The 23,910-nt window shown below is 44.6% G+C and overlaps 1 protein-coding gene across 2 annotated transcripts; it reads right to left on the reverse strand.

Annotated features, from left to right (window-relative positions):
- Positions 1 to 225: 225 nt before the first annotated feature.
- rybpb (RING1 and YY1 binding protein b) lies at positions 226 to 18,453 on the reverse strand. Of its 2 annotated transcripts, none has more exons than XM_049022612.1 (5): positions 17,763 to 18,453; positions 17,023 to 17,148; positions 4,716 to 4,967; positions 4,521 to 4,619; positions 226 to 3,961 (listed from the first exon to the last, which is right to left on the reverse strand). In XM_049022612.1, the coding sequence occupies exons 1-5, from the start codon at positions 17,786 to 17,788 to the stop codon at positions 3,712 to 3,714; spliced, it is 753 nt and encodes a 250-aa protein (XP_048878569.1). In that variant the 5' UTR covers positions 17,789 to 18,453; the 3' UTR covers positions 226 to 3,711. The 2 variants fall into 2 exon arrangements, with proteins under 2 accessions (XP_048878569.1, XP_048878568.1); XM_049022611.1 differs by having other exon boundaries at positions 226 to 3,964; positions 17,763 to 18,434.
- Between the last annotated feature and the right edge of the window lie 5,457 nt (positions 18,454 to 23,910).

Below are 23,910 nucleotides of genomic sequence, written 5' to 3' on the forward strand. Positions count from 1 at the left end.
TGAAAATAAATAAATCACAGATCAGCCTTTTCATACAAAACCTGATCTTTGTCTTATTAATCCCGTTGTTTTGGGTGCATTGTTTCATGGGGTAATTGTATGGTGTTGAAGCTAAATGACAGTTTGTATAATATAAACGGTCTGCATGCAGTTGCCCTATTCCCTTATTTGGTATGATACATTGTTCAGTCCATTAAATAAAAAATTGAAGCTTGAAGCCCATCATGAATTAAATAAATGTAACCATTTTATTTGTGAAAAACTACAAGCATAATTAATAAATAGACATTTCTATTTGAAGCGGAGGAAATTATAAAGTGGCTTCTACCAACGACGTCGTGCACATGCCAGATAACATATATATTTATATATTATTTATATATAAACATCGTATCAGCGAGACAAGGAGCAGTGACCTGTTTTTGTTTTTTTTAAATTTACCCAAATACATTTAGCACAAGAAAATTAAATCTGACCATTTCACAAAATCACCATTGATATTTCAGCAAGTAGTAAGAAAGGATGGGGGGGGGGGGGGGGGGTAAGCGAAAGCAAAAGTAAAATAAAATGCAGATATACTTAAAAAAAGACCTAAAATAACTTTATAGATCAAAAACTTCAAAAACATTGTACAAGACACTGTTAGAAGAAATAAAAAAGAGCATGTGTAACACGTATACAATTGAAAATTATCACAAGGTTGTTATACAATATTGAAACAAGCATATTTGGGTTTGAGACAAAACAAAGCTAAAAGAAAAATGTAACCATCTTTACACAGTAAAATAAGGTTACTGGTCATACACAAGAACAGAAATGCTTGCGTTTTTTTAAAATAATTATAATTATAATAAATGTTCAGCTCCATTGTCCATTCTGCTGTTGGCTGCTGTACCATTTCAAGTTACATACAAGCAAACTTTTTTTTTTTCCCTTTTTCATTTTTAATATATCCAGCAAGTAAATCATTTCCAATAATTTAAGAAATCGAGAGCTTTACAAAAGTTAACGGAGTCTGCATGAGAGTGGGACAGGCAAGAGAAAACAGCAATACATCTTATGACTGTAACGCTTCGCAGTGCACTATAAAGGGGGCGGGGATGTGTACAGGTGGTATAAAGCAACGCCCAGAACAGGAGTTACTTTTCCTAAAGACAACATGATGAAATAATTCCCATAACAACAGCTTTGCTTCCTTTGTGCAAATCAAAAGACATGGATATCGAAAATGGCATTAAAATGAATGCAAGTACAGCCGGTACCATTCATGTAAACACCTTGCCTAGTTACCAGTACATCTCATTGTTCGATAGGCTTGAATGGATGGAGGCTTGATGTAGGATAAAAGGCGGCTTTCTCTTTTTTCAAAAAAATAAAATAAAAATAATTCTCATGCAGGTTGTTTATAACAGTAGCAATAGTTAAATAAACAACCTTCCAAAAAAATTACATAAAAAATAAATAAAATTCACTGATTGCTGGGCTAAATAAGCTAGTCGAAGGGAGAAGCATCTGGAGGGAAAAAGGAGGACACTGTGGTCCTCCTGGAACTGCTTTTAAGACCTATTTTTATCGGGCAACGCTGAGGGCAGCACTCGCATTAGGACCCTTCAAGGTGAGCCTCCGACACCATGACTGGACGGCTCTCTGCACAGACGTGCCACAAAAGTGCAAAACGTCGGCCGTCGACAGAAACGTTGTGACATTTTATATGGAAGATGTAGGCTGTCCAAACAGTCCAAATGTCTCGGACTGAGCAAAAATGACATAATTTACATGAATTATATTAGTCTATTTTTTATACATCACACATTTGATAACATTTCAAATTTCTATTTAGTGTGTTAGTATCAAATTCCTTTGGTCCATCAATAAATAAAACTAAGATTTCACATACATGTTTATTCTTTTTACAAGTTCCATATTAAGGGGAATGTGCTGACTTTCCATTACTTTTCCACAGGATATTGAAATACACATAAGTCTTATTTCCTATGGACAGTGATGGGGGGGGGGGGGGGCTGAAGTCAATAATTTTATTGATCTCATTTACTTTTATAGTCTATCAAATGGTTTTAGTAGAATGAAGAATGAGTACCAAAAATAGCACCTTAACAATATTATTGGTACAATTATTGTAGTTTTCAATTACTATTTTTATATAATTTTCCTTTACTAATGTACTGGAGTCTTAAACGCATTTCATTATTACAAAGCTAAATTCTCAATCACCTACTAACATCCTTTATCCATAAATCCATAGCACCACTAAAAGAACGACCAATTTGCATATTGATTTCTGTACAGCTATAACATCTCTGGGGCAGCCTCAATTCCTTCAATCCGAATGTATCCTGGTTTCGGTTCCTGCCTAGACTGCAGTGATTAAGCAGCTGATTTGTTTTCACTGGTAGTCACTGATAACGTGACTCGGTTGCTTTTGGGTCACATCCTACTGAATGGATGTTAGTGGAGAAACAGCTGTAATGATAAGTAGTGACAAAAATTATCATTTGGAATTACAGTGGAAGCGTGAGTGAGTGCCAGGTTAACCCACTGTGAACTGGTGAACGGTAACCTGTAATTATTTAAACCATTTCATTCAAACTACGGAACGTGTATAATGAATATTCATGGAAAGTTGAGTCCTATGATTCATGCAACAGTTGATGGAAGGTAATTAGGCGATAGTACATGCTGGTTTGTATTCCAGCCTGATGAAGTTTGGGCACCCCTGCTAATTTTACTGATCATTTAATCCTCCAGAAATCCACTGCCTGCATTATACACTCAGGTTATTTTAAAGACCATCTCAACAGAAGGTTCAAATCCACCCAACTTCCCATCTTATCCAAAAGCTCAGTGAATCCTGCTTACTCTTAAATAAAAATCAAAATGCAGGTCAAGAGAAAAAATAAAATGAAATAAAAAAACCTTTATATAGTGTTGTTCTTTGATGCACTAAGGAGCACAATTAATCTATAAGCCACATTTTGCGTCACAGAAATCGTTAGGTTTTGTTTGCCAAAGCTCCAACACACATTAAAAACCAGGACGACGTTGAGGCGGCGCCCATAGAGAAAGGGCCCTCACTTCAGTCTCTCCGTACGATTGCAGCATAATCCGGCCTCGGCAGGAAGCCTCTGTGCTCCAAGCGGTGATAAGACGAGGATAGCACGTATCCAGGCGAAGCCCCAGAAGCAAAACGGTTTCACAGTGTACGTAGCACCAGTGTTGGAGGTGTTCGGAGAGCTCGGACGATTTCACAAATCATCCAACTATACAACGGAGAACATGAGCAAAGCCGCGTTTAAAAGTCTCAGTGAAGTAAAATCGAGATTTTAGAAGTACACAGACAAATAAATAGGAATAACGATGCATCAATATTGTTAAAATGTTGGTGGAAACTTCAGATTTTACAAATATCTATGTGTGTTTATATATAGATATTTCTTAAAAACGTCAATTCAGCAAATGTCCACTTAAACATAGAAACCAATGGAATACGTACAAGGTCGGATTCCTGCTGGCCTCACACTGGCATCCGGAGCCCAAGTCCCATGAAAAAGCACCTGTCAGCTTTGTGTGCAACCATGTCCCAGGAGCTCAACATCGTGGAAAGAAGGTGGGGGCATGTGGGGGCAGGAGATCCTGAAAATTCACACTCCCCTCTGGAATCTGATATTCTCCATGGAGCTGCAGGTAGGGGACTCAAAAGGACTCGTCATGCCCCACGGTGAGATGTCCTTTGGGGGTGGAGGCCCGAGAGGAGCTCTTGTCCATGCTCTCAGAGCCCGAGCTCTGGTGCTGTTGCTCCGAGACCACGCTGGACGTCACCGTGGATGACGATGTGGAGGATGAGCGCGTCTTCTCCTTAAAGTCCGTGATGATGACAGTGACGTTGCCCACGGTAATGGCCAGCTGCTGGGCGGTACTCCGGTCCACGTTCTTCAGTTTGGGCCTGCTGTTCAGGACAAACCGGGTGGGCAATTTAATCAGACACATCCTTGCTACGACAAGCACCCACAATTATTTACATGAACGCTGAACAGAAAAGTGGGAATTTGGAGAACACTTTTGGAAACACACAGGGGTTGTTAAGTCCAGTATTATGGAAAGCAATAGGCCAGCTCAAATACTCCAGAGACAGATGATGGCATTATCTCAAAAGGAACAAGAGATCAACAAAAGAAGTGACATTCTGTCACACCAAGCCAAAATGGCTTCATCAAAGAACAATTTATCCAAACGCATAGAGAAACATGCCAGTGAGTTTAAGCTGTTTATGCTTAAAAATGGACATCAGTGAACAATTTTTCCACAGTATGGCATCCTGACAGAAGGACTTTCGCAAAGCTCTCTCTCCCTCTCTCTCTCACACACACACGCAAAAATAAATAAACAAACCAGGGAGGGTGAGATCATTAGCAAAAGTTAATTATCCGTTACGTTGGGGGACACACAAGCTTAACGAAGAGGACATGAAGCACGATGGCAAAGACCATGGTGAGGAATCTTACCTTGAAACGTGTGAGGAACCGTTGCTCTTGGCTGTTGAATTTCCAGACTGGATGCTGTTCACTTCACTGCGGGGACTTTGATGAATATCTGACTTGGGTCTGCAAGTAGCGAACAGGAAAAAAAAAAGTCGTCTGAGAAAGAGGGGGAAAAGCTCTGACCCACCACTGGCGGATCTACTGCAGCTAGAGCCTCACTTGGTCTTCTTGCTGCTGGGCTTCCGTGTGACTGTGGGGCTGACGTCCTTCTCCTGGTCCGGCTTCTCCTTTTCCTTCTCCAGGGCCTCCTTTTCGGAGGGCGGCTCGCCGTCTGGACGCACACGCTCCACCCTCTCCACCTCGGGCCGCTCCTTCTCGGCCCTCTCCCTCCTCTCCTTCTTGGGTGGCGGGGGGCTGGCGTACTGCTGGGCCACCTGCTGTGCTACCAGTTGGGAGTTGATCCTAGGTTTCCTGGCAGGACACAAGAGGCGTGGTCAGAGACAGGGAGGCGCAGTTCATGAGTGGTTAAAGCCCCCCCACCATTTAAGACAGCTCTGACTGAAGAGTCCTCAGCCTCACAGGCCTTTGTGCTGGCTAATCTCATTACTGCAGGCCCATAATAGGTGCATCTGGGGGAGAGGCAGGCAGGGAGCACCGGCAGCGCGTCCTTCAAGTGAGCTAATCTGATTTCCGCGCGGGCTGTCAAGGCCTGAAAAGGGCACGCCACACGCGGCATCTCCATCCTGCCTGCTTAGCATCGTGGGTCCGCCGAGACTAAACTCTACACCACAGCGCGTGGGCTGAGGTTCGGTTCCGGCTGAGGGCTAATTGCAAACAAAACGACCCATCTGCTCCCAGGAATCCATCTGGTCAACTGAAGCGAATCAGCGAGGGGGCTGTAGCTGACCATGCGCCCGGTGAATCTCCACCCTGCTACAGTTTACAAAACAGTGTCAGAAAGGCCCAAAAACCTCGGCGGTAATGAAAGTGGCTCAGCAGAGCACCCTCCCAACCCCTGTGTGCCAGTGCGGGTTATGAGAGTAATGGGGAACATCTGGCAGCAGCTGGTGGTGACAGAGGCTGAACGGAACGCGCTGGAAGGCTCTCAGGCGAGCCACGCTCTGCTCCACACCAATAATCACACTACAGGAGCCAGGAGGGCAGCCAGCAGTGTGCAGGGAACCAGTGCTTGACTCAACACAGCCGGGGGCTATCAGCAAATCGACACAAGGAGCTGTGATGAAGGGCAGTTGTGTGCGCCGCTGACGTGACCACACCTTCACTAGTGGGCTAATGTCCAAACAATAACACAAGAAAGCAAAGAAACTACATATGTTTACAAAAATTAAGCAGATAAGTAAAATTCTCTCCCACTATATACAGCCGGATAATTACAGCTAGAGTTTGGGCATGCAAACTTTCACAGTCAAAACCAATATGCTACCTGCTGGCCAAAACATTAAAGTAGTAGATGAGGCCAGACAAAAGCACCAGTAAAAATAAAAGAATTTCATTTCTGAAACTGAAAACCACCTTCGCAAACCCAACAGTAGTCACATTAAACCTTGTCATTCTGGCTATCCCACTCTCCCACAGGACAGAAATATTTCACTATTGTGAATAGAACCATAGTATCAAAGAAATACTTAATCCGTGTTTACTGTGCCCTCAGAAGGGTTGAAAGGACCAAACCGTGGCCAGAAAAAAAAAAATCTTGAGATCGCCCTTGCAATTGAGAACAAGCATACATGTTAAGTAAAACATTGCCAGGCACTTATACACATGCACACCTGGTCAAAGAGTAAAGAACTGCTGGTTTCAAAAATCATTTGACCAGCGAAATGAGGCCTACAACTACACAGGTAGCAGTGCAAATGAAAACCTGCTGAATAGCACAAAGCATGTTTCCACGCTTGGGTGGATCTTGTACAGCTCTATTTCATACAGAATGCATCAGGAAGGATGGTACCATTCAGTCAGTCTAATTACTCTAGTCATGTAGCACTCTGAAAAGAACACCTTCTAAAAAATCTTTCGGGGGGGGGCAATCGCCCAAAAGACATGTATTTATACATTTATACTATTTCCATAATCTGGACATAAAAAAGCACTAATTTATTCAGATAACTGCAGAAGTGCCAAGACACTTCATCACTGCATACTGGAAGTGAAACTGCAGGAATATTTGTTGACTTTTACAGTTACACAAAGCTTGCCTTTGGCTTCAAAAAACAGACAGCTGACGAAATACATACTTTACAGGGGACAAAACTGAATCCTGCACTGGTTGTTTTTGATACCTGTGCTACATAAAAAGGAGGGAGCACATAATATTCTTCATATCTTAAGTATTTCACAAACAAAGTTTTATGCATTTGATTTTATTGAAGTTAGTGGTTGTCGTTCTGCAATAATAATTAAAACAATTTAACGCTGATTTTTGTTTCAAGAGGTTTCAGAAATTTGAGAAGCTACTGCTTCTTGTAAGACAGAAATGTGACAGTGATGTTTTGTTTAAGTCTGCCGGTTAGCATTTGATTCCAAAGAACCAGATGACTGTCGTCGTGCTTTGATACTGTTTGAAGAGAAACGATCCACGAAAGGAAAGCTCAGGAAAGAACCAACATGTTGGAACATCAGCTTCCCAATGAAGCAAATGAGTCCAAATACAAAAGCAACCCAAATGAAGGAAGGATACAAAGGAAGATGTGAAACCTAACCGATATTATTATTGTACTAATACAAGGACAGACACTTAATCAGTGTGAAAAATCTGCATCCTGACCAGAGGACTCTGCTGTCACCAAGGCAGTCTCGCCAACACAGCCTCAGTTTGACTGATGGGCTTCAGTAGCTGAGCTTCCCACAGGAGGCTGGCCAATCACAAGGTAATCAATCGTCTCATAATGAGCAATCATGTCACAGTGCCTGCCTGCCATTCCAATCGATGTCCAGTCCAGGGTAGAATGTGGATCAGGCCGGCAGCAGCCCAGCACCCTGTGCACCTGTCGTGCTCTGGGGGGGGGGGGGGGGGGGGGGGGTTCCCTGGGCTGCCACTTGCTTCACCCAGTAATACCACCCTTTACTCTGGCCTCATGTGAGCTTATGACCACATACCAGCATGTCTTGGGTCAGGGACATGAGGTGTGGGAACACAGACAGACAAATTCAGTGCAAAATGGCCCAGCTCCACGGAAACACTCTAAATGTCAGAATGTGAGAAGTTAGCCACACCCTTGGCTGTGGAGGACACAGCATTTTACCACGGTATGAGTTTCACAATCTCCCAGATGAAGCAGAGCGATTTAGCACACAAGCCCATTTAAAGTCAAGATATCCGATGTCACACCCAAATTGGTAATATGGAGATTTTGTTAACTATGCTGGCAATGTTCTGGCCCAAAAGCTAGGAATGGCAGTAAGGAGGCGGTGGACTCAGCACAACAGGGCGGGGAAGAGACCAGCTGATGACACCATCTGTTCAGAGCAGCGGTTCTCAGCCCTGGTCCTCCCCGGTCACAGCATAAACAGGTTCTCTTGTACTCTTTAAACTGATGGAAACAAAGGACCTGACGGAGGAGGCTAAAAAGAGTACAATTAGCATGATACCTGGCTCGGAAGTATGGCAAGATTACAGGCCAATCCCCGAAGGCCTAAATGAGCTGTTCCGAGCATCAAATTCCACATCACAAAACTGAGTACCTTTCAGCAGTATCAGAAGTTGAGATCTGTGTCCATACATTCCCCATGTCTCAAAATCAGTGAAAGGCAGAGGTCTCTGACACCAGAGCACGGCTCACTTTAAGGCAGAGTAGCTGGAGGTGGGGGCTGTGGGCGGCGCAGTCATGCACGGTTGGTGCACTCCCACCGTTGGGACCTCTTACACCACTAGGGTTTGGCCCATACCCCTCCCTGGGAGTCACGCTTAGTAGCGCAGATCGTAACAATGCTAATGGTTACATCAAGCCCCATTGTCCATGGAAACCTCCAGGGAGGTGGTAGCTCATCTTTGTAAAATCCCCCCTACTACTTCCCCTACGCTCAAACACTGAAAGCCACCCAAGAGCTTGATATCATCAATGGAACATGATAAGTGTTTGCAGGTATTATCTGGGAACATGGATACCATCTTGCAAACAAACATGCATGACTCCCATGTCAGTCAGTGCTACAGATAACCGGCAATAGGTTAGAGGCACAAACTGCTTGGAAACAAGTCCGTTAAGGAACTTGACTAAAAATCATTTAGACACACTGAAGGATGAACTGTCAACAAGGATCACCTGGGACTACGAGATAATGGGACTGATTTGGCCCCTGCCCCCCCTGCTTTGAAATCCCTCATCCAGAAGTCTGAGACTTGTCACTGGAAATCAGAAATAAAAGGTAGTCACTCAGCACCCCACATAAGCCAACGCTGAGTGTTCTGATAAGCAAACACAGCACTTGTCAAAATGCCATATTTGAAAATCACAGTGCAGCTATTTGCTCAGTAGATATGGCTTGGCCAACCAAAATAGGAGCCTTTAGTCTGTCCACCTCCCCATTTATTTGGATGGATCCATGACCCAGTGGTCTGAGTGAAGTACTTTCGCTATAAGGGCTGACAGCAGTCAAAACCATCCAACAAGCTTTCAGACCGTATGCAGTCTGACAACTGCAGGATGGAATCCTTGACACGGCAGGGGTGGATGACATGGTCCAAAAATCTCTCAATATTTTTTTAGCCAAATAGCAATATACATCTCGATATTTTTCCCCCATAATTAATAACAGACAGTTCCAAGTCCGAACCAAAACATCCCCAATGTCACACAGGCACTTTTAAGAGACAGCTGTACACGTGCATGAAAGAAAATGGCTCAAGAGTAAATTGCAGACATATATTATTTTACGAACCAGTTCCATGTCACTAGCATGTCCGAGTCTGTCTTCATGTTGTTGCTGCATGCAAGACTTGTGAGTGAAGGAGAGGGGTGGGGCAGGTGCAGTTGTGCAAGAGACAGACAGGCTCTACGAGTATAATTTTAAAGCAACAAAGTATATCGATATAAACAATGTTGTTTCCATACGAGATATAGGATGGGACATCGCCCAGCCTTACCACCAGGGTTCTACTGCTGTACAGTTGAGCAAAACACTGAACAGAAATTACTTCTGCTGTAAAGCTTTAAGGTGTGCAAACCATGATTAGAAGCAAACCCTCTGAAAACATCAGATGATGGGTTAGAGCTGCAATTTCCTGCTCATTATTTCATTAGAGAAAGTTACATGTACATTCATATATGGGACATCTACCAGAAAATTAAGGCTGCAGCGACGCTGAAGATACAATCCAGGAGCTTTCTTGACCAAACTGACACCAAGAGAGCTCAGTGAGCTCACCTACTCAGCTGGGAAAAAAGCCTGGAAGATTCACTATTCTGGCCTTCTGGGCAAGGTGGTACAATGACTCCCACTGCAGAATTACCCCTTCGTAATGAGCACCCAATCCGACACAATCCGTGCACCAAACCCCTCAGCCCCACCAACTTCCCAGGGACTTTACCACAGGATTGGCTTAGATTAACAAAACAAAAAACACATGCTGTGCAGTTAGGGTGCTGAAGGCATTATGACAATTGCGAAACAATGAGCAGTGAAGAGGGACAAGCAAAGCGGAACTATACACTCAGACACTTCAGCGTGAAACCTGGTGCAGAAGAACCCTCAATTAACACCGTGCTCTCTATGAGAGCGTTTGGAAGGACAGGTGATTATTCACAGTCAGACTCTTCAAAAGAGGCGAACGTGAAATGCCTCCTTTTCGCTGCTGGCAGCCTGGCTCGTTTAAACAGGAGGGGCTCGACTGGCTCCAGAGCTCTACATGTCACCGTCCATTAAAGGACGTACAACGCAGCAGGTGACATAACAGCCGCTGTCACGGTAATTATGCAAATAAGAGTCACTGCGAACAGAGCCCATCTTTCCGGTGTATGTCCGCCGGAATATTCTGGTAGCCATTATCCATTTCCATGACATCAACCACTCAACTGGCTTCCAGCATTTGTGAAATAAGGGAGGAAATGAATCTGTGAGAGTTATCAATGTTACTGAAGGCATCATTCAAACAGTCAGTCAAACCCAAATTTTGTGGGGCACAGCCCTACATTTATGGGGACTGTCAAGGTGCATTTCGGGATGAACTGTCTTTTCTGCCTCCAGACCACGGAATTGAGAGGTTCCAGCACTAGGAGAGCCACTGCGTTTGAGGATGGAGATTAAATATTCATGCCCTACCCACTGAACGGGATGTATCCAAACCCAGAGATATGTCTGTAATCCCAAAGGCCTGCTTGCCTTGAAACATGTCTATTCTGTACAGGACAGTGATGTTCCAATTCCCACAATGACACAGTAATGAATTTGCAAGGCTTAAGAAAGAAAACACCACAATACAGACAGAAAACACACATCACATATAATTTAATTGGTTTTAAACATCAATTTTACAGGCAGAGGTACCACCAGACTGCAAACCTATTTTATTGGAGAGGTGATATTTTTCTGTACGGTATGACCGATACATATAAGAGATATTGAGGTGAGACTGCTCAGCCATTTTGACAGGACCAAGAATACACGAAAATCAGCCTGCCGGGGTGGTCAAACATCCCTAACAGCAGCTTTCCCATCCGTAGACCCTCCCCCTATAGCTCTGGAGTCACTCCAAGAATCAGAGACAACACCACTGCAAGCCGAAGAAGAGCCAGACCCAATCATGCGCATCCAGCACAATCAATGGGACTGGAAATTTTGCTCAAATTTTTGAGGCATACAGTATTCTCTTGATGGGAGGCACAGACATGACAGAGGACAGAACCACTGTTAAAGGTCAATCTGAGGGCCAGAGGAGGTGCAAACTACATAAAGCAACACAAAGACACACAGCACATCTCATCAGCAGATGTCCGATTAAAACTACTGATGCAGCTCGAGTAATGAATGTGGAAATCCCGAGTTAAGAAGCGTGGGAAACAACTTAAAATGTATCCAAAACACATCCATCCATCCATACATACACTTATCTGGCAACTGGCTGCAGGAGAATGGGAGTCTATTCCAGAAAACACATGGCACAGGAAAACTAGAAGGGAATGCCAGTAAATGGCAGGGCTTAACACTATGAGAGACCCCAGACCTAACAATGTCTTTGGACCATGGGAGGAAACCCACATAATACAAGAAGGCCATGCAACTCTCCCCTTCCCCCAGCCCTGGATGTGTGAGGAAAGAGTGCTTCCCACTGAGCCACAAGTACTAGCTTCTTTACAGCACTGGAGGGTAAAATTTTCTTGGTCAGCCAAATACGCTGGTTTCCAAGGTTTGCAAACTTGTTTTCTTTGAATCCTTCAAGCTAATAAAATGTAGAAAGCAGTGCACGGCAACATGCTCAAAGCTCAAACCAGGAAACATAAAATGCTTATGTTAAGATCAGCAAAGAAAAACTAGAGTATTCTTTGGTGCAGTAAACATGAGGGACGGTGTGTTAAAGTTATCGAATTTCAGGAGAATTCCCCTTTAACAGCTGATAAACTCAACCACATGAAGTCATGGAAACTCCTCCTCTCCACCTCCTCAAAATACAGTCAATGACAGTCAGCTGTGGGGGGGGGGGATTTCAGAGAAACTCTCCCTGTGGTTGTGTGTGTGTGTGTGTGGGGGGGGGGGGGGTCAGTGAGCTCAGAGCCACCACCTCCACCAGGTGATGATGCATAAAGTGAGCTCAGTGCAGCACTGTCAACCTCAGCATGATACCCCCAGCTCCCCCCACACCACCATCCATGCTGCTCTGGTGCACAGTCACCCCGCCCCCTTCCCCTCGCTGCCTCAGCCCTCCCGCTCCATCCATCTGTACACAGAGCACCGCAGTGAGAACTTCTGTGCTCGTCGTCTCAAGCGCAAAACCAAATGGAAGAAGGCAGAACTGCTAGACATCACGTCAACTCTGCTCCTGTGAGCCCCGGAAAGCTGAACCCAGACACCTAGCTTCAAGTTCCCAGACACTTAAGCAAGCAAACAAACCTGAAGAACATGGCAATGTCAATCCAATACCTGTGTGAGATTTCCATGTGGTAAATGCTGGGTTGAATTAAGCCATCACACAAGCTCACAACTTTACAGACCGGTAATGCATCCATTTCACATCATCATCATGGCACATGGAGATAGCTTATCTTCAAATTGCACATTTCTTTTAGAACATAAAATGAACTCCTGGCAGCATTAGGTCGTGTCCGATACCTTCTGTCTCCCAAAATAAATACTGCCCCGAGAAGTTTAAAGTTCTCAGTACTGAACCTTGGAACGTGTGGCAAAATTATAAATACCCTCGAATCACCGAACCTGGGAACACTATTAATAGGAAAAATCTTCACCAGAAACCGAGAAAAGTTGGGAATAGAACTACAAGGCAAGAAATAATTATATAAAAAATAATACAGCTCCTTATCAGAAATAAAAAAAACACACACTATACCAAACATACTACAACCCTGCATAAAAATCCATTACAAATACAGGAATAATAATCAAAAGCAATAAAAACTGAAGCTGGGTTTTTTCAAGCCACGTTTCCTACTTGCACACATTTTTTATCCAACAAAAAGAATAAGATGTCAGGCTTTATATTCTCCCAGCATCAAAACCCGACTTTTTCTTTTAAATCAGTATTACAAAGTTCCCTTTGTTTGCAGTACTGCAGTTAGATGTGCTCAAAATGTTAAAACTGCAGTCTAAATGGGTTTCAGATTGAAATCCAAGAAGAGCAAAAGAACATTTAACCATTTTTGTTTCGTACATTTTGACAAGATATGCAAAATTATGACTGAAGACAGGAAATGTATTAAGTTCTCATCCCAAGCCTCACCCATCAAAATGTAACACTGAAGAAACTATCATGTAGATATTCTGAAATTTAGAAACAAATGGAACTTTAAAACATGGAAAAACTAAAGCTTGAAAACAGCAGTTTAACTTTTCACATTTGATGCAGCCAAACCAAAAGCATCCAGCTTGGCCTGACCCACATTCCCAACCGCAACTCTAATCCACCATCCTAAACCTAACCCTCAGATTCACATTTCATGAAAGAACACCAGCTCATCATCCTTGTCAACAGTGCTGGAATGACATGGTAGGACATCAACTGCATGCCACTAAAAAAGAGAATTCTCCACCCAACCTATTAAAGTGTAAACTTCACATAATCATCAGGAAATGGTCTAGACAGATACCTGAGCTGTTTAAGTACTTTGTCCAAGAAGAGAATCCTAACTTCAACGTTATCAGTCTTTATTAGTCATTACAGCAGCAAGTGAAGAACGAATCCCTTAAGATGTTTGTACATTACAGCAAATGAATCTGTCAAACCTGTATGTTGGCTCAGTGATTAGCCACGCTGTCTCATACTTCCAGAGTTGTGGGTTCGATTTCTCGAGACTTGCATGTTTTCCTCATGGTCACGCAGGTTTCCTCCCAAAACATGTGCTTACCTGGTCCCTCTAAAGTGCCCGTAGCGTGTGAATGGGTGTCATGTGAGGGAACATCCCAATTCCAGGGTGTCCCCTGCCTTGTACCCAGTATTTTCTGAAATTAAGCTGCTGGCTCCCTATGACTTAGTACAGGATGAAGTTACAGCTCAACAGATTTACTCTGTTTAAAAAAAAAACTTCAGATTTAAATAGACATACAAATACTTTGCATTGAAAACACAACACAATAATGTACATAATCACTTTTCTACTTGATTTGTCAGTAACTATGTCCACCATTAAACAAGAGGGACTTCAGGCCTACCCCTAAAATGGAATTGACTTTGTTAAAGAATGTCTTTGTACACAATTCCCTCAGCAACAAAATTAAAATGACCCAGAATGACCTCTGCCTATCTGACAGCATGCCACATTGGGGGCTGTATGTTATAGTTTACATATAGATCAAGCTGCCCTTTTATCAGTCAGTAAATACTATATTTACTAACCTTACTATAGTAAGGTTACAGCAGTTCCCACTAAAATTACCTAGATTAACAGATGCAGGTTTACAGGTGGAGATCTGGTGGCCCTTGTTAGAAGCCCATCGCAGTGCCAGCAGCACTTTGAAGCACATCTTCCCCCAAGAGCCACAAAGCCCCAGTGACGATATCTCAAGCCATAAAGGAGAGCCAGAACTTGTGTGTCTGCTAGCAGAACTGGCTTTTGGCTGCCAGAGGGCTGTTTTCAAAACAAGCGTCTGAGCCAACTCTAAATATGACACTTACAATGGAGCAGTCCACACATCACCTGCTGCATGAGTCCGAAGGGGAGGACGGCTCTAGTGTTCACATGTTAAGCCGCACAAACACCCTTCACTGTTTGAGGACCTTGATTTCGCAGAAACCACTGTGACCTGAGTACTTCGCAAAGGGGTAGCGCACTCAGTGTGGGGTCGAGGGCGACTAACGTGGGGGGTTTCTGAATCCCAATCGCTACCGCTCAATTTGCTTTTATTTATCCTGATTCTGTGACAAATGCAGACTGAGACCCAAATAAGAGACTGATGATGACAATTCATCCCAAAATGTCTATATGTGTCAGAAAGTGAACTCATGGAACTAACATGAAAGTTTCAGGTTAACCAAGAACACTATTAAACAGACAATGATCAAAGAAACCAAAAGCACTTCCAAGGGTCCAGTTTCAATGAGAGTTTGACACTAATAATCATGACTTCAGAGCTGTCATACACTTCACAAAATCCCAGCTTCTGACATCAGGAAACGGAACACATAAATGAAGGCGAATTAGGGGTGTTTTCAAAGAAATAAGGGTTTATTTCAGTATGAACTAGGCAGAAGCAAATGGGAGAGGTGCCAACAAACGCTGGTAAAACTGACTAAACAGCTCAGTAAGAACTTCCCATCATTACAGTAACTGAGCGAGGACAACCCAGTCAGCCTCATACTGGCGTCACAATAAGGAAAACAAACCAAGCCTTTCAGAAACCGTAAACCTACCTGCACCCCCTGCCCCCACAGACAGACTGCGTCAGTGAGCACTCATTCTAAAAGTGCAACCGAGAAGGTTAATTCTCGGGGATTCCTCAGCAGGGTCACAATTAACTTGTATCAGTACATGCTGATTTGAGCCTTTGAAGCAGTGTTTGTAAACTAAATAGGAGTAAATTATCCTCACTGAGATCCTATCAGCTACCACACACACACACACACACACACACACACGATACCCTTGGCTGTTCACTCATTCAGCCACTGCTCCCATCTGCCATCATACTGGGTATTTATAATTGCATTAGTGTTTCGTCAAAGAAATCAAACTGCCACAATTAAATTAAAGAAGCAAAGTCACAAAGACGGGCTGCATATATGTGAGACAGTGACAAGCTGAGTGTCATCAGCCAGTGACAGAAGAGGGAATGTTAAGATTTCACAACATTATAGCCTCCACTTATTCCCTTCAGCAGATACACTGGTCTACAGAATCCCACCATGGGTACAATAAGCATTTTCAAAACAAACAGAAGCCCCACATGCATCAATACTACATAATACGGACAGCACATTGTTACATTGGCTTTACAGTGCAGGCCTTACAGGTGTTACAAAAAAAATTTAAAACAGTTAATCTACACAAAAGTACACAATTCCAAAGTGTGACATCTCACTTGGGAGTCCTTGAACCTGAAACTCCAAAGTGTTTAAGTGGGATTTCATTCAGGGGACCTCAAAGCATAAATGAAACGTGTGGATAATTTTAGATGCCTGCCACTCTAGAGAAAGTCTGTGACTGTATATAGTTCTTAGTGCGGAGATGCAGACCGTTAAACTTGCTGAACACCTGACGATCATCACCTGACGAGCTTCTTTAGGTCTTAGATCACTTTACACCTCCATAAACATTTCTGAGCAATGCCATATAAAATCTAGTCCAGCAGAAATCAGGGATACAAAAAGTCACACTGTGAACACCACCATCCTAGACAGAGGGATGCAGGTCATCAACATGAACACTGAGCCTCAACTACCACCTGTAATTTACATGTATAGTGGAAATGAGCTGTCAGTGGGTCAGTATGCTGGAATTTTTGCATACATCTTCCAACCACTTCTACGCAGTCAAATATGCTATTGGAGGAATACTTATATATAACCACAACATAAACTGAACCAGATTAATTTTCATTTAGGATAAGGAGTCACATTATCAACATTTCCAGCTGGAGTTTCACAGGTCGTTAAATCGAAAGTCGTGCACACTTAAGAAACGTAACTAATTGACAAGGAGTTAAGACGCCTGGATGTGTCCAAAGGCAGCGAAGCCGGGATACCGGCCGTTTTGGACTGGAGTCCCGACAGCTCAATTGGCCAGTAAAACTAGCGATAGATGCGCGCCTGGTACCTGGAGTAAGTCACACCTGATAGAGGGAGGGAGGGAGGGAGGGAGGGGAGGCGGGCCGAAGCCGCTCCCCGCAGCCCCGGGAGCCGTACCTGGTGGAAGTACCCTTCCGCACATCGCAGATGCTGCACTTGAACGCTTCGGCGCTGTTCCTGAAGGTGCACACGCTACAGTCCCAAAAGCCGTCGTCCGCCGAGGGTTTGGCTTGTCTTTTCGGCCTGAGGGGGAGAGATTCAACGAGATAAAGGGGTCAGAGCGGAGCCTGATACCGCCAGAGGCTGAGGGGAGGGAGTCGGCGGAGAAAGGGGGGAGAGGGCGGAGAATGAGATCGGGAGGAAAGAGGGGAGTGGGAGCCGCCAGCTAGCTGGGCGACCGGTTACAGCTGATGGCTAGCGGGATTGTTAGCAGCGCGCCGTCGTCTCTTTATAATAGCGAGCTAGCAGAGCCGGACTAACCAAGTCTAACTCGGGCTCGACTGCGATAGATACGCCCGCTCCCCGAAAACATAAAAACTGCCTCTGCGCCCCAGCTCTCCCCCGAAGCCTTCCCGCAGCAGGGCGCCCGTTAGAGCGGCATCTCGGTGAGAGAGACGAAAGGGCCAGGCGTTTCCCGTGCGCTTTTCCCCTCTTTGTCTGAAAGTGCCGAGCCTGAGTGCGGAGAGAGGGAGGGAGGGAGAGAGAGAGCTAGCGGCAAGCCGCCATGGCCGCGCCACACAGCCCTGGCACGCGCACCGAGCGCGAGAAGCATCCGAATATCAGCCGGACTGACACACGGCTCACCCCCGATGCGGAAAACCCCCGAGAAACACGGCGTGAGCCGCTCGCTACCGTACCTCGTCGGGCTTTTCTTGTCGCCCATGATCAGGAGGGAAAAAATGCTCCTCAATAAAAACGGTCGAGGCTTTTGTGGTTATAAGAGCAGCGCGCCGACCAGGAGCAGAGCGCCGCCAGACCGCCGCCAGCCTCGGCTCACATCGACGGGACCAGGCGGCCGGGCACCACGTGACCCCGGCGCGTCCAATCAGGCTGCGCCTCCCTTTAAAAGGCTGCCGAATAATAGCAGGGAGGAGGGCGTCGGGCCGGAGTACCGTGCGCCTGGGGACGGCGGCTGGGGGTCCGTCTTCGGCAAATGAGCCCCGAATTCGTGGCTGATGTTAATATTCCACCGGAGCGAGGTTCAAAATAAATGGCACGCTGTAGTTACAAGCCAGTAAAAAGAGGCCAGTGTCCAGATGCGGTGCGTTTGCTTTAGAATAAGACAGAGCTACTGATTCCTAGACCAACACAAAAAAAGATATTCGTTTAAGTGCCAGAAAGACTTGATCATATAAACATTATCTAAAAGTTAATTAAATGTGATAAGATTAGACATCGAGAATAGGAAATCTTCTGATTGTCTTCTAAACAAAAGTCCACACAGCTACCGCCTTTTATAATTTTATTTTTGAGGACAGTCAAATAAGTTTTGTAAATTCTCCGTTTAGTAAATCAACCAACGATTAAGCGGCTGGTAATCGAAGTGCTTCTTATTATAAATTCCCGGAAAGGTTCAGACCAGCGCCCTGGTCTACAAGGTGGTCGCCGCTACGGCAACTAAAACCAGTCGGCAAATTTCCAGTGACAGCGATGACGGGCGAAGATGAAACGATTCTCGGAAAGCAAAAAGGAAAAAAAGAGATAGAGAGAAAACGGAAGCGGCTGTCTAGCGCAGCCAGAGAAGCACGCGGCCCTGGGGTGCCGCCGGCATGAAGGCGCTGAGTCTCCCGGCCGGTCATCACTTTGGCAGGTGCACAAAGTGGGAAAAAAACGGTTTTCATTGAAATGCTTAACAACTTAACTTTCAAACATAATAATTACTTAAACTGAATTTAAGTTGCCCTTATGGAGAACATTTAGAAACTGAGTTTTGCTTCCCCTAGCCTAAGTTCTGCCAACGTGCAATGGTAGAGGGCTTTCTCCCCGAACCCTCATCTCCAAGTGTGAAATGCATTTATACGTAAATTTAGTTCATTTACATTGCGTGTTCAATGCACATTATATTGTGCACGTATATTCATTTGTACATAAAATGGTAGCTACGGTTTGTGTCACGTATTATGGGTTAAAATATACAGTGTTCTCTAATGTCTGTAGTTCTTTTATGAAGTGTTAAGTTCAACAGTCAGACTATTTTCCTTTTCGGAGCTGGGTGCGTGTTTTACGGAGCTGAAAGTCTTACCATCCTCATCGCTACACTCCATTGTCGTCCTGCCGATGAACAGGTTTTTCATTTTCGCTTTTCTCTTGTGTATCTTTCTAATTAATTATTTTTACAATGGGCTGCAAGTAAACGTTTAAAGGATTTATTTGTATACATATTTTAAAACACATCGATTACACTCACGGGAGACGAGCTCGAGGATCGATACTGGTAGTTGGAGAAGTAATGCGCATATTGCCAGAAGGCGACTTCCTGTTAATCGTAGGATCTGAAAACTGGTGTGTTAATTGGGGTTACAATAATCTGTCCAGAGGTTTGTAATATTTCATATCGCTGTAATTGTGCCTTAATGTTGAATGTTGCCTAATAGAACTGGCAGAGAAGATAGACAGATTTAAAATTTGATTACCTGAGGGACCAGGCCTGAGGACTATGGTCTGGGTTTTGGCACATTTCTGATAGTTGGGGTTCACTTACGCTGTAATGTGGACGATCCACATCTTGCCTTAGATTCACAAATGGACAAGTGGAAGAATTTGGGAATAAAACCGTAGTTATGGATATAGAAAAACAGAGATATTCATTCATTCACCAACATTCATTTATGAAAAGTTTTTCTTTACTGCTTGGCATCTATTTAGAATATCTAAATTTTAATCATTTTATTGCAGCAAATAACCATCCTCAGATTCCAAAATGCAGCCAATGCAGAAAATTTGGTGTTGAAGGGAATCGTCAGACTTTTGGGCTGTGTGAAATTCCAACTGTGTGGTTTTAAATCTCATATATGAAGATGAACAGTTAGTCTTTTGGTTATAATGTGAAACTGCAACTGTAATTGCAAGCTTGGTTGCCACTAAAGGCAGTGTTTCCCAATATGGTCCTCAGGGACCCATAAGTCGATCCATGTTTTTGCATCCTCTGAGCTCCCTGCCAGACAGCCCACATCCAGGAGCTCGGAAGGAGCAAAAACATGGACTGTATGTAGGTCCCTGAGGACCGGATTGTGAAACATTGCACTAAGGGTAGCCCTGTTGTGGGGTGGCTTGGTGAACAGCACTGTTGCTTCGTGCCTTCAGGATTGGCAGCTCAAATCCTGTCTTGGCTTTGCATGTGTGTGTGGAGTTTGCTTGTGTGCATGGTTTCCCTTTGCAGTTCAGGTTCATTGGCACCCCTAAATTGCCAGTGGTGTGTGGCATCTCACCCGGGGTGTACCCCAGCCTTCTGCCCTTTGCTACCTGGGATGAGCTCCAAGATACCCCAACCAGGATGGGCAGGCAGAAGAGGGACGGACTGCAATCCAGTTGTACTAAATATAGTACGCTTCAGTAAGGTAATAAGGTTAAGAGATTTATGTAGAATCCCCATTGGAGCACCGCTGTCTTTCAGCCGAATGTATAGTTATTGAAAAATTCATAAATGAGCAGAGTGGTGGCTCGTGGGCAGCAGTGTGACCCAGCATTGTGGGATTGACTCCTGTCACGGCCCTGTGCATCAAGTGGGTTTGTTGTCTGTTTGTGTGAGTCGCCTCCTGTGTGCTCGAGTTGCGTCGACCAGTAGCGTGCCAGCTGACCCTCAGTGTGCCTGTTGGCCCCCGCTGTGTATGTATGTTATGGTGGACCGGAATCTCAGCACGGGGGTCCTCTTCCCCATGTCGTCTGCCAGCTGCAGAAACACTGCACTGGTGACGCATGGAAAACAGACAAATGGAATACTCTGATTTAGAATCATTTAATTCTGCAAATACAGAATGCACAAGGAATTTTTTTGGGCCAGGTGGTGACATGAAGTACAGAATGAGTGGTTAGTGGGCTTAAGTCTCTGCATCCATGTTCAGAAGATCTTATATGGGCCCTTGAGTGAGGCCCTTAACCCCCAGGGATGCTGCATGTTGGCTCTCTCTGTGCTGTTACCCCCAAACTAGGGGGAGGAAGAGGGAGTCAGCGAAGAGACAAATTCCAATGTACCTGTGCAAATAGCCAATGAAAGATTTATCATCATGATTTTATCACAATTAACATGTCAACATATAAATAAAGGTTAGACAATTAAGTCTAGGCCAGAAACAGCTTTGAAGTCAAAAAACCGTTTATGGAGTCAATAAGAGTATAGAATTCTTACAGGAAGTGATATGTGAAGATCCCTTAAGTGCCGATATGCTTAGAAATGGTCTCAGACACTTTTGAGAGATAATACTTTCAAACATTCACTTATGCAACCTCTGAAGTGTTTAGATCCCAGCAAGCAGCATGTGGTGATGTTCTTCTGTGCTGTCTGAAGTAGAGGTCACCGCATACTCAAAGGACCGATCCTTGTCATACTGACAAGTGGTACAAAATATGCATGCATAACATTTTTTTTTGTGACCTTGTTCAAACATTCTTCAAGCTGAGAAGATGGAACAACTGACATTGTAAATCTGTCATTCAAGTTACGTCTGGAAAACCTGCACTTGAAAATTAATACTGTAAACCAGACTCGGAAAATTATTAGGAAAGCACATTTTTGTGTGCGAGTAGATAATGTTAAGCTTCTTTGGGCCATAGTTTTAAGAGTTGAGTAAAGATGTCTTGCTTATGCCGGTCGGCATCATGAGGGTCTGGAGTCAGAATCAGAGTCATTGCAGAATGGGGCACGTCAGTCCATCACAAGACACACTAAGGGCAATCTAGAGACACTAGTTCATTTAACTGCATGTCAGTGGTGTACCCAAAGAACACAGGGAGCAAGTTTCACACACACCAGGTGGAGGCAGGACCTGACCGCCCCCCCGGCCACGTAGGAGTGAGCTACCAGACAGGCCATATTTGAGTTACTCTCGAACTGTAAGCCACTCGCAGAAACGGTGGCAGTCGCATTCAGCAAGGTCGCCTTGGTTCACCCAAAAGCACATGTCTCACCCACTGTGGGTGTGTGCTGAGTCAGCACCAAGGTCTCCTCAAGGCCCCCGGGGTTGAAGATGAGTGCACCCCCCTCTCTCCACAGAGAGAGGAGAAGTGTGAATCATGACGCCTCGTTGAGTACCGAGTCACACTGCAAACACTGGAGCACTGCACTCAGCCATGAAGGTGTAGTCAGAACGGTACCAGGCTGCACGAGCTGTGAGCATGGAGTTGTCGTATCCAGAGGTATATCCCTGCTTTCCTGTTTGCTCCGTGAAGCACCAAGAATCCTCTTAAGGTCTTTGAATTGACATTCATGCTTTATGAAGTTCTGCTGACATGCAGAACAGTCAGAATCTCGCTGCTGTCCAGTCCAACATGAATCCAATGCAGCGGTTCTGGCATGTGCTGCGGTGTGTGTTTTACTCAGCTGGATGCTGGACCAGTTTCTGCCAGGTAATATTATCGCCATGACGACATCTATGCAGTTAATAAATATCCATGTACAAACCAGCCTGCAGGTGAGCAAAGACAGCTGGAATAAGGGTGCCATGAGTAAGCATATTGTTTCTCTTTCTCTCTTTAAAGGCAATGACACTCCTCACTTATATTTAATAGATCTTTGCTATCCCCATGGTATCTGAAATCCCCTTTAATTCTTTATCACTTGCTTTTTTCGCAGCTTGATGCTGGTGGCAGCGGTCAATCCCACTAATGATTTGTTACTTCTGTCACTTTCCCAACACTTAGCCAGATAAACACTCCAGTTATAGGCAGAAGAAAACAAAAAATCCAGAAAACCAACCTCACATTCAGGTGGAGCAGATGAGTAACTCAAATCTGTCAAGAAGTTTCCTGATGAGCTCCAGGGATCAATAAAATGTTGCCCCACCAGTGAAGACTAAACAGTGGACCACCTGGAGGACCTCCGAGGCTCTCTGTGAAAGGATGCTCCTCACACACTTCTGTCACGGAGAGATTATGGCCACGTTTTCCTTCCTTGGAGGCTGGCTCTCCTTTTCACGCAGCCTAGCCCTCCACCTCACAGATAAGCTCCTCCTGGTTGTTTGCTGATTACTTGTCTACTGAAGTGTGAGTGTTTGACTAGGGCAGATGTCTGCTTTGACAGTTAACATGGACCAGCAAGTTGCCTGGGGCAGTGGGTGGGGCTAATGCCTCGCTTGGATCAGCATCACAGCAGAAGGACACATGCTCAGTGTCGCTGCCCCCAAAGTGGGTGACGACTATTAAGCTAATTTGAACTCTATCTGTAACCATATACACCCATTATGTAGCATAATGCCACCTTCAAATATGATTTATCTCACATGTGCTATTTTTACATGCATAAATACCCTTTAATAAGCAGTCATCCGTTTTAAATTTCATGCTCACACATACAGAGTTACTTTATTAGCATCTCAATGGCGGTCTTCACTAGATCAATGGGATGTAGTTGGTGGGTGTAGGGGGTTGAACTGAGGTCAAGCCCCCAGGAGACTGTTGCTAAGAGAGAGTAAGTAGCCTGGGAGAGATCGACGGACACCACTTCCTGTCCCAGCAGGGAGGTACCTTACCTGTCCTTTCCTGTTTGGCCAGGCTGTTCACGATCCTCACACTCAGTGTGTGTGTGCACACGGCTTACACGTTGATGAGAGCATAGTAGTAAGCAGAGGAGAAGGTAGGAGATCAAACCTGTGAGTTTTAGTGCGTCCTTAGTGTGTTCTTAGCATGTTTTACTCGTCATGTGGGACAGCTTGCTAGGGCCACAGACTGGAGGGGAACCTGTGTGCTATATGATCAGGAGGCAGACTTCGCTGAAAATGACAAACCGCGAGCTACGGGGCCGCCACATGCTGAGGGGGCGGGGGGGATACTCTTGTTGCCTGGCGACTGACA

Source organism: Brienomyrus brachyistius, chromosome 8, assembly GCF_023856365.1.
Source record: "Brienomyrus brachyistius isolate T26 chromosome 8, BBRACH_0.4, whole genome shotgun sequence".
NCBI lineage: Eukaryota > Metazoa > Chordata > Actinopteri > Osteoglossiformes > Mormyridae > Brienomyrus > Brienomyrus brachyistius.